Genomic DNA, 15452 nt, shown 5'->3' with positions numbered 1-15452 from the left:
ACCAGGAGCACTGGGAAGGGGGCACTGGGAGCACCGGGGGGACACCTGGGGGGGGTACCGCGAACACCGGGGGGGACACTGGGGATGGTGGAACTGGGGGATGGGGTGGGGGGCATCGGTGGTGGCACTGGGAGCACTGGGGTGGGGGCACTGGTAGGGGCATCAGCGGGGGGGCACCAGGAGAAGCGGGGGTCACACCAGGAGCACTGGGGCTGGCACTGGGAGCACTGGGGGAGGTTGGGAGGTTGCAGGGGGCACCGGGGCCGGCACCAGGAGCACCGAGAGGGCACCGGGGGGGGGCACTGGGAGCACGGGGACATGGGGGGCTGGGTGCCCCCAGCCCTGCGGCAGCGTTGCGGCGCCGCAGCACCTCGCCAGGAGGGCAGGCTGCCACCACCGGCAGCTCCAGGGCTGCCAGGAGGATTTTTGGAAAGGCCGGGGCTTCCCGGGGCGGCTGGGGAAATGCTGCAGACTCAGGATTTCTCTCTCCCTACTTAGCAGCAGAGAGGAAGCCTCTTCCCAGCTCCCGCTGCCCTAAATAACCGGGGAGGTGGGGGCGGAACGGGGCCGCTCGCCGCAGCGCCGTGGGGAGATGATGCTCCGGCAGCACCCGGGGGGGGGACAACGGGTGCAGCCCCTTCCCGGGGTGCTGTACCTGGAGGAAAAAGCCCGTGCGTGGGGAAACGGGGACAAAGAGCCCAGCAGAGGGTCCGTGGGGACGTCCCCCGGCGCACAGTGGCCTGGGCGCAGAGGTTTCTGACCCACACGACGCCCTGGGTGATGCGGGGGCTCAGTGCTGCTTTTTTGGGACAGGGAAAAGAAGCCGAGGAGCTTTCTGGCATCATACAGAGCCCCGTGGGGATCCCCCGCTGGCTGCGGGGCTTGGGGATGAGGCTGGGGGTCCCCATCCTGCTGCAGCCCCCGCTTCGCTCGCGCCAACACAGAGGGCACGGAAAGGCAGGGACGTGGGGCAGGGATGGATGTGGGGCAGGGATGGATGTGGGGCAGGGAGCAGCTGCCCCACACCCACATGCCCTCGTCCCTGCTGCCCCAGCCCTTCCAGACAGGCTGTGTCTGCCCTGCTTCCCAAACCTGTTTTATTTTTATTTTTATTTTTATTTTTTTATTTTTTCCGCCCTGTCCCCAGGCGGCTGGGGCCGTGCCAGGAGCCTGCAGCGCGGGGAGCGCCTCTCCCGGCCCTGCCCTCCCCGGGGGGCTGAGGAAGGTGCAGGAAAAGCTCTGCCCCCACGGGGAGCCCGGCCTCACCTCTCACGGTGGGCAAGGGCTGCGGCCAAAAATTGGGCAGACGGCATCTGCGGGCCCAGCAATCCTGCCCGTGCGCACCCAGCTGGGGCACGGCGCCGGAGATGGGCTGGGGTTGGGGGGTTTAGGGGGGGCAGGCAGGGCTGGGGACCCCCTCTGCACACCCCATCACCGTCAGCTCCCTCTGTTCAGTGCCCAAAACGGCTGAAATTCGGGGCTGGGTGCAGGAATCCCAGATCCTGGCTGCCCCCACGAGCGGCTCAGCAGGGAGCTGTGGGGGTGCCGGGTGCCCCTGAGCCCCGCTCTGGGGACATTTGTGGGTCCCCCCCCCCAAAATGCACACACATCCCATCGCCTTTCCTGCCGGAGCCGAGCCCTTTTGCCTTGCTGTACCCCCCTCGGTGCTTTTTTGGGGCAAATCCCAGCGTTCCCAGTAACACCCAGGCCGGGTTTCCCACTGGTCCTGCGCCCCCAGCTCCGGCGCCGAGCGGTTCGTGCGCGCTGAGCCCCAGCTCTGCCCCCCTCCACGCAGCATCCAGCCCCTGGCAGGCTCTAATTAGCAGAGCGCTGAGCTCAATTAGCCGTGCAAACCGTGTCCCACGCCGTCACGCTCAGCCGAGGGCTGCGGGCGTGGGGAGGCAGCTGCTGGGAGCCCTCTGGTGTGTGCAAATATCGCACGGACCCGCTCGGCACCCAGCCAGGTGAAATGGGCTCCGTGCTCGGGGCTGGGACGCTGCGGGCACGGCTGAGGTGTCCCCACTGCCCCGTCCTGAGGTGTCCGGGGTGGAAAAAAAAACAAATTCTGGTGTTAATTGCGGGGAGGGGGAGCTCATACATGTGAACACGCGGCTGGGAGAGGAACTGGAGCTGCGAAGTGGCACTGGTGGAGCTGGGCAGGGAAAAGGTCTCCAAAAGGAGAGCAAGGGGAGCCAGCGCCTGTCCGAAACTGACCCCGTGTCGTGGAGCTGGGGCTGGGGCTTGGCACGGCTTGGCACGGCTTGGCACGGCTCGGCACGGTTTGGCACGGCTTGGCATGGCTTGGCACAGCTTGGCACAGCTTGGCATGGCTTGACACAGCTTGGCACAGCTTGGCACAGCATGGCACAGCTTGGCATGGCTCGGCACAGCTCAGCACAGCATGACACAGCATGGCACAGCTTGGCACAGCTTGGCACAGTTTGCCACAGCTTGGCATAGTTTGGCATGGCTTGGCATGGCTCAGCATGGTTTGGCACAGCATGACACAGCTCGGCACGGTCTGGCATAGCTCACCTTGACACAGCTTGGCATGGCTTGGCACAGCTTGGCACAGCTTGGCACAGTTTGGCACAGTTTGTCATGGCTTGACACGGCTTGGCACAGCTTGGCACGGCTCAGCACAGCTTGGCACAGTTTGGCACAGCATGGCACAGCTCGGCACGGTTTGGCACAGCTTGCCTTGGCACAGCTTGGCACAGTTTGGCACAGCTCGGCACGGTTTGGCACAGCTTGCCTTGGCACAGCTTGGCATGGTTTGGCATGGCTTGGCACGGCTCGGCACGGCTCAGCACAGCATGGCACAGCTTGGCACAGTTTGTCATGGCTTGGCACAGCTTTTCACAGCATGGCACAGTTTGGCACGGCTTGGCACAGTTTGGCACAGCTTGGCACAGCTCAGCACGGCTCAGCACAGCATGGCACGGCTTGGCACGGCTCGGCACAACATGGCACGGCTTGGCACAGCTCAGCACAGCTCGGCACAGCTCGGCACAACCCTTCCCTGTGCCCCCAGAGCCGCTGGCGAAGGCGTTGCAGAACAGCACCCGCAATAAACCCCAGGTCTTGTAAACAACCCCGATTTTTTTCTTATCTCCTCCCTTTTCACCTCGCTCAGCCCCAACCTTAACTCCCGGGGGGTGCCGGGGGGCAGCTCCCGGGGGGCTCGCGGCCCCCTCCCGCGGCTGGAAGCAGGGGCAGAGCCTCGGCTCCCGAAATATTGATGGGCCTGGGGGAGCGAAAACGCTTCCTTGTGCTGTTTTAGCACCAAACACGCCGCTGGAAAAAAAAGCAGCCCTGGGGCCTGGCGGTCCAAACCCCAAAACCCCTTTTTTTCCTCCATCTCTGCCCTAAAATCCCCAGTTTTTGCACTGCTTTTTTTTTTTTTTTTTAATTACCCGCTGCCGTGCCCTGTTGTGCGCACTCGCGGGCACGCACATGCTTGCACACACGTGTGCTCATGCTCGCAGGTGTGTACGTGCACACATGCACTCACACACGTGTGCACACGCGGGGTGCAAACACACCCGGGGTGCAGAGTTCCTGCACGTGTGCACACGCGTGGACACGAGTGCATGTGCGTGCCCACGTGTGTGGCTGTGCGTGCAGCTCTGTGCACGTGTGTGCGCACACCCCTATGTGTGCAGATATGTCTGTGAGTGCATGTATGTACATACGTGTGTCCATGTGTGTATGGATGTGTCCCTGTATGTGTCCGTGTGTGTGTGGATGTGTACATGTGTGTTTGTGTCCATACATGTATGTGTATGTCCATGTATGTAGGTATATGTTCATATATGCATGCATGTGTCCATATGTGTATGTTCATGTCCATATGTGTATGTCCGTGTCCATATGTGTGTATGTTTGTGCCCATGTATGTAGCTGTGTGTCTACACGTGTATGTTTGTGTTCATACGTGTACATTTGTGTCCCTATATGTACATGTTTCTGTCCATATATGCATGAATGTTTGTATCCATGTATGTACATATGTACATATGTGTCCCTATATGTATGCAACCATGCATGTAGGTGTCTGTCCATATGTGTACATATGTGTCCCTATATGTACATGTCCATGTATGTCTGTGTCCATACATGTACATTTGTGTCCCTATGTGAACATGTATCCCTATATGTACATATGTGCCCATGCATGTACATATATGTCCATGTATGTATATACGTTTGTGTCCATGCATGTATGTTTGTGTCCCTACATGTACAGATGTCCCATACATGTACACACGTGTCCCCACATGCCCATACATGTACATACATGTACATATGTGTCCTGTATATGTACACACATGTCCCCACATGTACACATGTGCCCCATATATGTACATACATGTCCCCACATGTACATACATGTCCCATACATGTCCCATACATGTCCCCACGTGTCCCCACGTGCCCCATGTACACCGCATGTCCACGTCCACACATGCCGGAGCTCCCCTGCCCCCACCCCTCACACGCGTGCCCCCTCCGCGTGCCCACGACTGCCCATGCGCGTGCACGCTCACACGGGCACGAGCACGGCCCCCACCCGCGCGCCACCGCCCCCCCCCCGTCCGGGGCCGGTCTCGAACCCGCGGCCCCGCGGTGACCGGCTCCGCTTCCCATCATGCCCCTGACACCCGCCGGCTCCGCGGTGCTCCCTGGGAGCTGTAGTCCTGCGACCACTCCCACCGCACTGCGCAGCGCGGGGCGCGGACTCCACCTCCCATCATCCCTCGCGCGTCGCCCTGCTCCCGACGCCGCTCCCGCGCCTTTCTCCCCCCTCAGCGGGCGGCTGCCATTTTGCGTGCCGGCTGAGGAGGCGGCGGCGGGGCAGGCGGGCGCGATGCTGGGCTCCAGGGCGGCCCGCCCGCCGCCGCCGGGGCTGGCGAGGCTCCTCCGTGCTCAGCCGTGGCCTCCGACCCCTCGGGGAGCCTCCGGAGCTCCGACAGCGACGCCCGGGCCGGCGGCAGCGCCGTTGGTCCCGGGCTCGGCCGCCAGGGGCCGCCGCGAGCCCGCTGTGAGGGGGAGCGCGGCCTTGCCCTGGCGGGGGGCGGCCTGCGGGGGGCGGCAGGGCCCGGGGGGAGCCCCCTCGGCCCTGCTGGCTGCGGTGGGCCCGGTGGTTGAGGGGTGTCCCCCCCACACCGGCCTCGGAGCCCCCGGTGGGCGGCGGAGGGGCTCCTGTGGGGCTGTGCCGCCTGCGGGCCTGCTCGTCGCCGCGCTGGCTGCCTGCTACGTGAGGGACCGAGCGACTAAGGGTGATTATTGGTGTCCCCACAGGGCTAGGGGGGGGATTGGGGGGGTCTGGGGGGGGTCTCAGGGGGGAATGGGGGAGCTCTGAGGGGTGAGGGGGGTCCTGGGTGCCTGTCCCGGGGGGGTGCTGGGCTGTGGGGGTCCCTCAGGTGTTGGGAATGAGCCTCAGGGTGGGCACAGCTCCTTGGCTGCTCCCTGGGGTCGTGTCCCATATGTTGGAGCACTGCAGGGAGCTGTCCCAGCGCTGTCACCTCACACAGTGCTGTGCACCCACCCTGCTGCAGGATGCTTGATTTGCTTCATCCCCAACAGCTCTGGGCATGGAGAGGACCCGGCCCCGTGGCTGTGGGTGAGGGAAGCTGGCAGGAGAGGGGCTGAGCCACGTCTGCGTGTGCCCAGGAGCAGCTCTCCCTGCTTCTGTGCCCTCAGCAGGGGACGTTTCAGGCACAGAGGAGCTGAGCAGTTCTTGTGTCCCCCCCCTGTGGGAAGGAAGCGCTTGGTGGGTGGCCACAGCCCCAGCGTTGGGCTTGGGCCTCAAAAGGCTGACGTGTCCCTCCCAGCTGAGGCACTGGGGTGGTCCCAGGGGGGTTTTGGGGCGAGCTGAGTGCTTTTAGGTCGATGTGTAAGTGTGGGTTTGTGCCACAGCAGTGGGTTTGAGTCCCCTGCCTGGTGCTGATGCAGCGTTTTGGGGCTGGGAGGACTCTGGGTGGCCTTGTTAGTGCCTCTGCACGGGAGGTAGACCCCGTTAATGGTCTGCCAGGCACACACAGCCCAGACAAACCTCAGTCCTAGGGTGAAGAGCTCCTCAAGCTCTGCAAAATGAGGAGCTGGGGCAGGACGGGCTGTGGCTGCAGACAGGGCTCCTCGCTCCGTGGTTTCGGGCACGTCAGAGGTCAGTTTCCCCATGAGTGACGCTCAGCCTGCTGCGCTGGGCTGTCTGCGTGGAAGTTGTGCTGTCATTACGGGAAATCTCGTCTAATTAGCAGTTTGTGCCTTGTGCTCCTGGCAGCCAGAAGCACGCTGAGTGCTGCTGCCTCGTCCTGGAGCAGCAGAGGAAGAGCTGAGAGCAGTGGGGCTGGGGTGCTGGAAGGTGGCTGCTAGGGCCGGCTGGAATCCTAATTAGGCTCCTGCCTAATTGTGGCTGCTCGTTAGCACCCTGAGAGGGGCTGTGACAGAGCCATGGCTGCCCGAGGAGAGGGGTTAGAGGCAGAAAACTGGGCACGGGTGGGTTGGAGAGGCCCAAAACGCTGGGTGGAGAGAGCAGGGAGCACCTGGAGCTGGGAGGAACTGGGAGGAGCCCCTCGGAGGTCAGACAGAGGTTGGCAGAACTTTTTTTGGGGTTTAGTCGTGTTGGGTAGAGGCTGCCCTTCCCCGTGCAGCCGGGAGGTGTCCTTCCTCACCCACAGGAGGAGCTCACTGTGCTGTGGGCCCAGGAAGGCAGCAGGCAGGCAGCTTGCTCCTAACCTGCCCTCCGAAACGGATCCTTGCTACCTGTGCTGGTTGGGGCCGTGCCCTGCACCCTTTCTGGGTCGTTCCACAGCCGTGCCCGGCTCCTGACTCCTTTCTCTGTGTCTGTTTGCAGAAGACGCCCTGCTGGAGGCCGCGAGGTTCAACAACGTGTCCGAAGTCAACAGGTGAGCAGCTGCTGGAGGTGTGTGAGGAACGCTGCTGCGCAGGGCAGGTGGGGAAGCTCTGGGAAAGGGCTGGGCTCCTCCTGGGTGCCTCTGTGACCCCGCACGAGGCTGCGTGAGGGCAGGAGCAGAGCCAGGAGGGGCTGTGAGCGCTTACAGGTGAGCTGCAGGGTGGCTCACGGGTCGGTGCAGCATGGTGTGGACGTTCCCCTCTAGGCCAGGAGCAGCAGAGCCCTGTTCCTGTGGGTCTGTCCCCAAACTAACAGCTCTCACAGGAGGCCAACAGCTCTCTTGTTGGTGCTGTGGGCAGTGCCTGCCTCTTTCGGGGTGGTGGCGTTGCTCAGGAGCTGTCAGCAGGGCTCAATTCACCCAGTTTTAGGTAAAATCACATTTCTCTCATCCCCCTTGAACCTCCCCGTGCCTCAGGGCTGTGACTTCTCTTGGCCCCAGGGCTTCCCGGGCCGCTTTGTGCAGCCCAGCTCTGCCCTTCCCCGAGCAGCTGCCCTCAACCAGGACAGGGAAACATTTTGGCAGCCTGCACGGGGTGGGAGCAGCCACTGCTGCGCTCCTGGAGTCCCCTGTTTGTCTCTGGGCTCTCCCACCCAGTGCAGGACCCAGGAGCTCCGTGCTGGGTGTCCTCCCGTGGTGAGGAAGAGGAGGAGGAGGAAGAGGAGAGCCTCCGTGCACCCCTGGGGCTCAGCGGAAGCAGCCTGGCTCCGCCGGGGCCGGGGTCTGGTCTGGATCAAGGGCCGAGCAGGATATTGGTGCGCAGCTAATTGGCACATGTGTTCTGCTGCTGCTAATTGCAGGAAGCTGCTGCTCGGCGCTGCCGGGGGGGTGATTTGTGAGCCTGCTGGGGCACAGCAGCACCAGGGGGTTGCTCTGCGCTGCCCCTGCTGAGGGAAAGGCTGTGTCTGAACACGGCCCGGCTGTGCTGCGTGCTCACAGCTTGGGTTTTTGTGCCCTTTCCTTCTGATCCCTGCCCCACAGCACCCCACATTTGAAGCTCCCTGCCTGGCTGTGCCCGCCACGTCCCTCACCCACAGGCACGAGGCAGGACGGTGACAATGAGTGGTCCCCCTGCTCCAGGCAGCTTCAGCCTCAGCTTTATCGCACACCTCAGCAGCCCAGAGCCTCTGCGTGCTGCTGGCAGGCTCCTGGAGCTCACAGAGGCACCAACAGCAGCACGAGGGGCTCCTGCTCTGCCCCCCTGCAAGGAGCAGAGCCCCCGATCCGAGCTGAGCAGCGAGGGCTGCACCCAGGAGAGGGCAGCCCAGCCCCGTGAGCGCCCTGCTCCCTGCGCTGCCCCACAGAAGCAGCCCTGATGGAGTTTTCTAACGCAGCATGAGGCTCGTTTAAACCCAAATCTCTCCCGGAGTGGTGGTGTGGCAGGGCTGAGGGGCTCGTGGCCTTGCTCAGGTGCTTCAGGACGTGTGTCCTGTGTCCCCAGCAGAGCCCTGCTGCTGCCTGCGCTGGGGAGCAGTTGCTGCTGCTGTTCAGCTCTCCATCCTCTCAGCTCAAAGATGATGAGGAGAGGCAGGCCAGCTGCTGGTAATTCTCCAGGCCGTGTTCTCTGGTACGTGCTCTCCTCCTCTGCCACGAGGGGCTTGGCTTTGCTGGCAGCCTCGTTGGGGTTTTTGTGAGCTCCTTGCCCTGCTGGCTGCTCGGAGCTGGCCCCTTGGAGCAAAGGCTGTGCTATGCAGCAGGGAACTGCAGAGCTTTTAGGATAACTCTGTTCCTTATCCCCAAAATGTTCTGATTTCTGTTGAAAGGAAGTGATTCTTCATTTCCCTAACCCAGAGGATGATCTGAATGATAACCAGGGAGTTTGGGGACCACCACAGGGGATCTGATGGCAGCAAGCGTAGCCAGGAGATGTTCCTAAACCAAACAGCAAAGCGTGGGTGGTGCGGGGACCAAGGCACGCGTGGCTGTGTCCTGAGGCTGTGTTCCTGGCAGGCGTGATGCTGACACGATGCAATGAAGGGTGAAACAGGTTTTAGTGTAGGAATTAAATTATTGGGGAGTGGAGAGATGATACACGGGGACTTGAGGAATGCACACGGTCCAAGTGCACAGGGTTTGTGGTGTGGAAGGTGCAGGGGCCAGGAACAGCAGCACTACCAGCGACTGGAGGAGATGCTGGCTCCCCAGGGCAGGTCACCCCTCCAGAAGATCTCCCCCTCTGCGTTTTGGAGCGGAAATCTTCTCGCTGAAGACCCGGCAGCAGCGAGCAGACCCCCTGCTTCCAGGGGCTTTCCCTGCTCCTGTCTTGCTACTGAGCTGCTGGGCACAGAGAGGGGATGAGGTGGGCGTGATGAGTCCAGCTGGAAGTCTGTCAGTCAGGCGTGGAAGGATGAAAGCTGGGGATAGCAGCAGTGAACGGGAGGCTGATGTTGAAGGGAATTCCTCCTTATTCCAAGCAGCTTTTTCCTCGCTGGAGGATGAACGTGCCTTTCAGACAGAGCTCACACTGACACGTCGGTGTTGCTGTGGGAAGGATCCCATGGCTCAAGGCTGGATGCAGCTTGAGATCCACACGCTCTGTTTCCCTCTGCTCTCAGCTCCCAGCAGGTTTTCTCCTCTTTGCCCTCTCTAAATGGGAGAAAACACTCTGATTCTTGCATCGAGGTCAAGGAACGCGTTAACTTTTGCCACCATTCCCTTTGGAGCATGTGGCCAGCTCTTCCCTTCAACCGCTCGTGCTGTTAGGCAGTGCAGAAGATAACCCCTAATTAACAGGGATGGTTTAATTTGCCCCAACCTCACTTGTTCCGTGCGTTTGGAGGGAAAGCAAGAAGCAAAGCCATAAAGAACTGCTGCCTCGATGCCCCTCGTGCTTCTGTTTGGGGGTAATACTGATCCCAGGCTCCAGCTTTGTTTCCTCATCAGCCACCCCATCTCTCTTTATTACTGAGAAAAGATGAAATCTGAGGTGGTGGTCGGCTGCAGGAGACTGAGTTGAAGGTGCTGCAGGTTGCTGCACTCCCTGAATGGGGCGGCCGTGGCGGTGACCTGCTCCTTAATCCTTTCTGTAGCTGGCGTGGAGGGCGAGGCTGCTCTTCTGGAAGGCTGCTGGCCTTTTTTCACGGGCACACGTGATGGAAGGAGCCGTGCAGTGCTGCAGCCAGCACAGCCCCGTACCCTGCCTTGTCCTTCATGCCTCTTGCACCTTTTTGTAGCCAGGCTGCGAGGAGGAGCTGAGTTAAGCTGGCAGGACCACGGTGGGTCTGTGGAGATGAGCCTGGTTGGAGGTAAAATGGGTTCTGCCCACGAACACTGCGCTCATCTTTCAGCTCCCTCCAGCGCAAGGGGTGGGCTGGGAGTTCAGCTGCTTGTTCCCCATCTGTGTTTGGGCACATTGAAGGCATTTAGAAACTGCTCGTGAAATCCCCAACTGGGCTGTGGTGTTCCCTTTGCTTACCCTCACCGGGCCTGTCGTTGTTAGAATATATCTGAGTTAATGGGCATGTGAGTTTTTAGGGTAAACAGCCTTTTTTTTCCCCTTTAAAAGTTCCCTTTAATCTCCCAACGCGTGCACCGGGTCGTGCAGCTCTTTGTTTCAGTGGAAGTTTTTTGCCTGGTTATGAAGTCAGATTTGGCCTCGGGGGCTCGGAGCAGATAGGGCAGCTCGGATTTCTCCACGTCGGCCGTGAGATATCGTGGCAGGCTCGTGTGTGCTTCGCCCTGGGAGGCTGGGAGACCAAAATGCTGGAAGGGAGGAGGAGGAGGAAGAGGAGGAGGGCAGCAGGGGTTAAGGAGGAAAGCTGGGCAACGAGCTGGTGCTGCTGCTCAGCCTCTCGGGGTTTGCAGGGCGTTTTGCCTTTACATTTCCTGTGCAGCACTATTTTCTCCTGCTTTTTGTAGCGTTCTGAGCGTAAAATCTCCCCGGACCTGTGTTTGTGTGCTGAGTCATAAGAGCAGGCTTTGCAGCCAGCAGCCGGCCACAGGAGCCAGCAGCTCTCCTGCCTGTCTCCAAAACTGCTTCAAACCCAGCGTGCCCAGACCCTGGCTGGAGGCAGGCGCTGCTTCAGCTGGCACAGCCGCAGGGACAGAGCCAGGGAGCACCCAGGGGTGTGCAGGCTGCAAGCTTCAAAGTGCAGGACAGAAATGAGCTTGTGCTGTGGCTCTGTTTTCTTCTGCTTTCCCCATCACGTGCGTTCTGCAGCGCTCTCACCCACCCTTCGAGACCTTGGGCAGCCCCGCTCTCCTCCGAGGGTTCGTTTTCCCTTCAGAAATCCAGATGTGTAAGAGCTTCCCTCTAATTTTTGGCATTTTTTCATAATGTTTCCGGAGTTCATGTGTCTGCAAAACACTGCAGCCCGTTACCAGCCCTGAGCTGCTCATGCAGAGCTTGGGAAGCAGCCACGACCCATCTCAAGGAGGAACAGCAGCAAGATCAAAGGCTGTTGAGCGGCCTGCCTGGTGCTCCTCAACGGGCAGCTCCTTCCTCCAGCCCTGGCAGGGGGATTTTGCTTTCACGCTGGGAATGCTGCTGGTTTGGGATGGTTTTTTTTCCCCGTGCAAAACCGAGGGCAGGTCCCAGGAGGGCGAGCGCTTCGTAGGGTGTCAGCCACCCCTGCGGTTAAACGCTGACATATTGGGGACGGGCTGGGGGAAAAACGGAGCGGCCGAGGGCAACAGAAGCTTTTGTTGTGGAAAAGTTCAAGTTTCCAGCTTCCTCTTCCTCCACCTGTCGGGAGGGCGAGCTGGGCCCGCTCCCGGCGCTGAGCACAAACTCAAACATGCCCTCTGGGCTCGGCTGGGAGCGCGGTGTCAGCGAGTTAGTCACCCAGAACCCCGGCAGCGGGGTGAATAGGAGGCACATCTGTCTGGGGGCAGCGGGGGGAGAGGGCACGGCGCCGCGCGGCGGCCGGCTCGGGCTCAGGCTCGGGCTCTTTCTGTGCCGGGCGGAGGGATCAAAGTGCTGGAGCTTTGCGAGCTGCTGTCTCGAGGCAAAATAGCCCGGGCGCACAAAGCAGCGCGGGGCGCTCTCTCCCGAGGCTCCTCGAGCAAATTCCAGAGCACCTGGTGATGTTCTGCCGGATCCTCTGCTCCCTCCTCTTATTTTCAGGGAAATCTTACAGCCTGCACGTCGCCCCTTGGAGCTGTGGGGCTCCACGGGCAGAGGAGATGCTGCCAGACTCCAACCTGGATCTCTGAGTGTTAGAAACACATCAGGAAAATCTGCTTGTGCAGAACAGTGGAGAAGCAGCCGAGCTTTTTGCCCTAAAATCGTGAGGTTTTTCTCTAATCCTTAAGATGTACACACTCCAACAAACAACGAACACAAAAAGCCCCGTGCCCTGCACCAGAGCCCTGTTTTCATCCCACCCGTGTGGCTCGGGGTCTGTGGGGTACCTGCTGCTTGTAGGAACACCACAAACGGTGCTAACAGGGCCACGCGCGCACGGGAAACTGCTTAGTAGGTAAGAGTGAGTGTCCTGGATCTTATTTGGTTAAAATGTGGATAAACATCCTAAACATTGATCGGAGGAGTTTATTTAATTAAAAAAAATACTCCTGCTGGTAAATACATTTGGCTGTCTAGGAGCTGAGCAGTGGTCGTCGCTTTATCGATTGTCATATCATTAAATCAGGCGGGGAAAAAATTAATGATAGGCTCGAAGACCCTGAACATAAAGTTCAGTTGTCTAGAAAATCTGTTAAGTTGCTGAGCATCTTGCAGTGACTTAAAAAAAAAAAAAAACAAAACACAAAACAAAACAAAAATGGGGCTCCTAAATGAAATGTCAATGCGTGTTCTGCCAGATGAGCCGATGCTGGTGATGCTCTGCGCTCGGCTGGGTCGTGTGGCGTTCCAGATGCTGGCGATTATCTGGATTCTTGAATGGAAAACTACCTGCTTCACCCTCACGTCTGAGCTCCCAGCCCCTGATCAAATCCTGCAGCAGAGCCCCCAGCGTCCTTCCTGGTGGGTGCACCGTGTTGTAACAGCTTCGGCTGCTGCACCAAGAGCTGATTTAATGCTTTTGTCATCTGGGAGTGCAGATAATTCATCGTTCAGGACGCAATTCCAGAGAACCTGCAGAGAAAGGAAGCCTCCCAGGGAGCTAACAAGTCGTTTTTAGCGTCTCCAGAGCACTTTGAGGTTGCTGTCCTGCCCTCTGTCCCCTCAGAGACACACAGTGACCTGTTCAGCTGCAGTTCACCATCAGGAGGGAACAACCATCAGCCTGCCCTCTGTTTTGGGGGTAAAACCGAGCTTTTGCAGCAGCGACCCTGCAGATGGGGGCCGTTCTGCTTGGGGCTGTGTTCCTCCATCATGCCAACGCCACGGTGAGTGCAAGGGGCGCCGTCAGGCTGTGCACTGATATTTGCAGCCCCAAGGACACCCAGAGGTGGCTGCTGGGCTGTGCCTGCCGTGCCTCTGGGGCTCTCCTGCCTGCCTTCCTCCTCCTCTCCTGGCCTCCCGCCAGGTTCTCTCCGTGGCATTAATATTTTACTTCCTTTTGGTTGCTGGGTTTTACCTGGAGGACTTCGTACCGCTCAGGGAACAGCGCCAGGGGGTGGGCAGCACGATGGCAAGAGGAGAAATTCTCAAATTGCTGGGAGCTGTGGTGGCTGCGGGTCCGCGTCCACCTCGTTTATCCAACCCCGTGGGTGCGTGGCTGCACCAGGAGCTGATCTCTGCAGCCAGAAAGCTGCTCACGAGGGTTTGTCTGAAGCTGCCTGGGGCTGGGGACGTGCACGCGTGCGCAGCGTGGATCCCGTGAGGGCTCTGGGTGAGACCTGCTGCCTTTGCTGCCGCAGGGTATCGGGTGTCAACCTGTGCAGAACAAGGGGCTGTTGTTTACCTGGCACGCAGCTCTTTGTCCTTAAGCTGTAACCCTGGTGAAGGGAGTGTAAGCCTTCTGTTGGTGCTGTGGATCATTTACAGGGATCGTGGCCTTCGGAGCTGGTTCGTTTTTTGAGCTGTTGCAGTGCTGCCCTGCAGATTTCCCCGGAGACACCTCTCCTCCCTGGGCTCAGGGCCTCTCACAGGCTCCAGACTTGTGGGATCCCTGTAGGATCTTGGTTCTGGAACCTGATGGGTAGCTCTCCTGGCAAAAAGGGCTGCTGTAAATCACCCCCTGGTACTACCCACTGGTGTGCACAGCCTCCTGACATCCTCTGCCTGTTGTCTCCCGTGCTCTCGTGCTCCCAGTCTCATTCTGGCAGGGTACAAAGGTACAGCGTGGGGAGAGCAAAGAGGACCTCATTTTAGGAATCTCATTTAGGTAACAGTTCTCTGGTGCCTCACACCAGCAGGGAGCCCAGTATTCAGCTGTGCTCACCACGAGGCAAAGCTTAGGCACTGGTCCTGCTGCCTGGGGTAGCTGTAGGGTTGGGGAGTGGGTTTGTTCCTGGGATAAGTTTTAATGAAACCACTGGGAGGGATTTTGAGCAGGAGGAAGGCTCGCACAGACCCTGTGTCCAGGCTGATGTTTGTGCTTTCCCTTATGGTCATTCCAGTTGTAGGAAGATGATTTTTTTAATTTACATTTTTTTAGGAAAGAGGGGGAGCTTTTCACTCCTTTTCTCTAATTCTACCCCAGCAGTCTTTACTAAGCATCTGACATGGTTAGTCAGCCACCTCAGCAGGCTGAGGGCAGTTAATTTGCAGAGGGTAGCCAGATTCAGGCACGTACCCTGTGTGAGCCCTCCAAGAAGTGATCTGATGGTCAGTGCATGCGAGCAGCCATGGGTGCAGTTGTGCAGTTGTGTTATCTGCGGCTCTGGAGGCGGTGTAAGTACTTAGCACCAGTCTGGTGCCTGCACGGCTGCAACTTGGCTTGTTTTCACTTCTCACAACCCCTGGGTTTGGTGGTTGCTCGTCCCTGCTGTCCGAGGGATGTGCTGTGCAGTGACACACGCCAGGACGATGGCACAGCCTCCGTTTGGGGAAGGGATGAGCCAAGAGGGGGACAGCTGCTGATGGCTGCGTAGCCCTCCCAGCTTTCTGAACCCCCCTGGATGTTAATTCCTGCAGCACGCCGTCCTGTGGGGCGGGAATGGGGTTATGGTGCTGCACCCAAATGTGTAGGGTTCGGATCTTGTCTCACCTCATTTAACTCGGGCACTCCACAAGTTGTGTCTGAGGTCTGAATTTCCCTCCTGCCTTGTGGCAGCAGAGCTTTCAGACGCTCCTTTCGTGCCACCTGGGCTTTGCACTTGTAGGATGAGCTGCGTTAGCCTCTGCAGGGCTCTGTCCCTTGCCTTTAGCTGCGGGGGCTAAGAATGATGGATTGCAGGGTCAGAAGATGGAGAAAGGGCAGTGGGGCCGGAGAGCCTGGAGCCGGGCTCTGCTCAGGGGTGCCCAGGGCCAGGAGCAGAGGCCCCAGGCCCAGCCTGGAGCCCGGGAGGTGCCCTCTGGGCCCCAGGCAGCACTGCTGTGCCGGGCGGGTGCCCAGAGAGGGGCTGGGGGCTCCTCCGCGGGGGCTCCAGCAGCTGCCGGGACCTGGGGCTGGGCAAGCAGCTCCGCGGGGCCCTGCTGGGGCAGGGGGTGAGCAGCAGCACCCAGGGGTGCCCCCAGCATCAGCC

At 59.8% G+C, this 15452-nt stretch overlaps 1 protein-coding gene across 2 annotated transcripts in view; it reads left to right on the top strand.

Annotated features, from left to right (window-relative positions):
• Nucleotides 1-4812: 4812 nt before the first annotated feature.
• The window catches only part of CLPB (ClpB family mitochondrial disaggregase), a 65974-nt gene continuing 55334 nt past the window's right edge, over nucleotides 4813-15452 (top strand). The window contains exons 1-2 of one of the 2 annotated variants that reach the window (XM_082756274.1): nucleotides 4813-5282; nucleotides 6860-6911. In XM_082756274.1, the coding sequence (XP_082612400.1) occupies nucleotides 4871-5282; nucleotides 6860-6911 (464 nt within the window). In that variant the 5' untranslated portion in view covers nucleotides 4813-4870. The remainder of the gene's footprint in view (nucleotides 5283-6859; nucleotides 6912-15452) is intronic. The other variant, XM_082756273.1, reaches the window with a different exon arrangement.

This window comes from Aythya marila (genome assembly GCF_965140915.1).
Source record: "Aythya marila genome assembly, chromosome: 1".
In the NCBI taxonomy this organism is placed as follows: domain Eukaryota; kingdom Metazoa; phylum Chordata; class Aves; order Anseriformes; family Anatidae; genus Aythya; species Aythya marila.
Note: the sequence above shows the minus strand (reverse complement) of the source record. Positions and strands in the feature narration are given on the sequence as shown.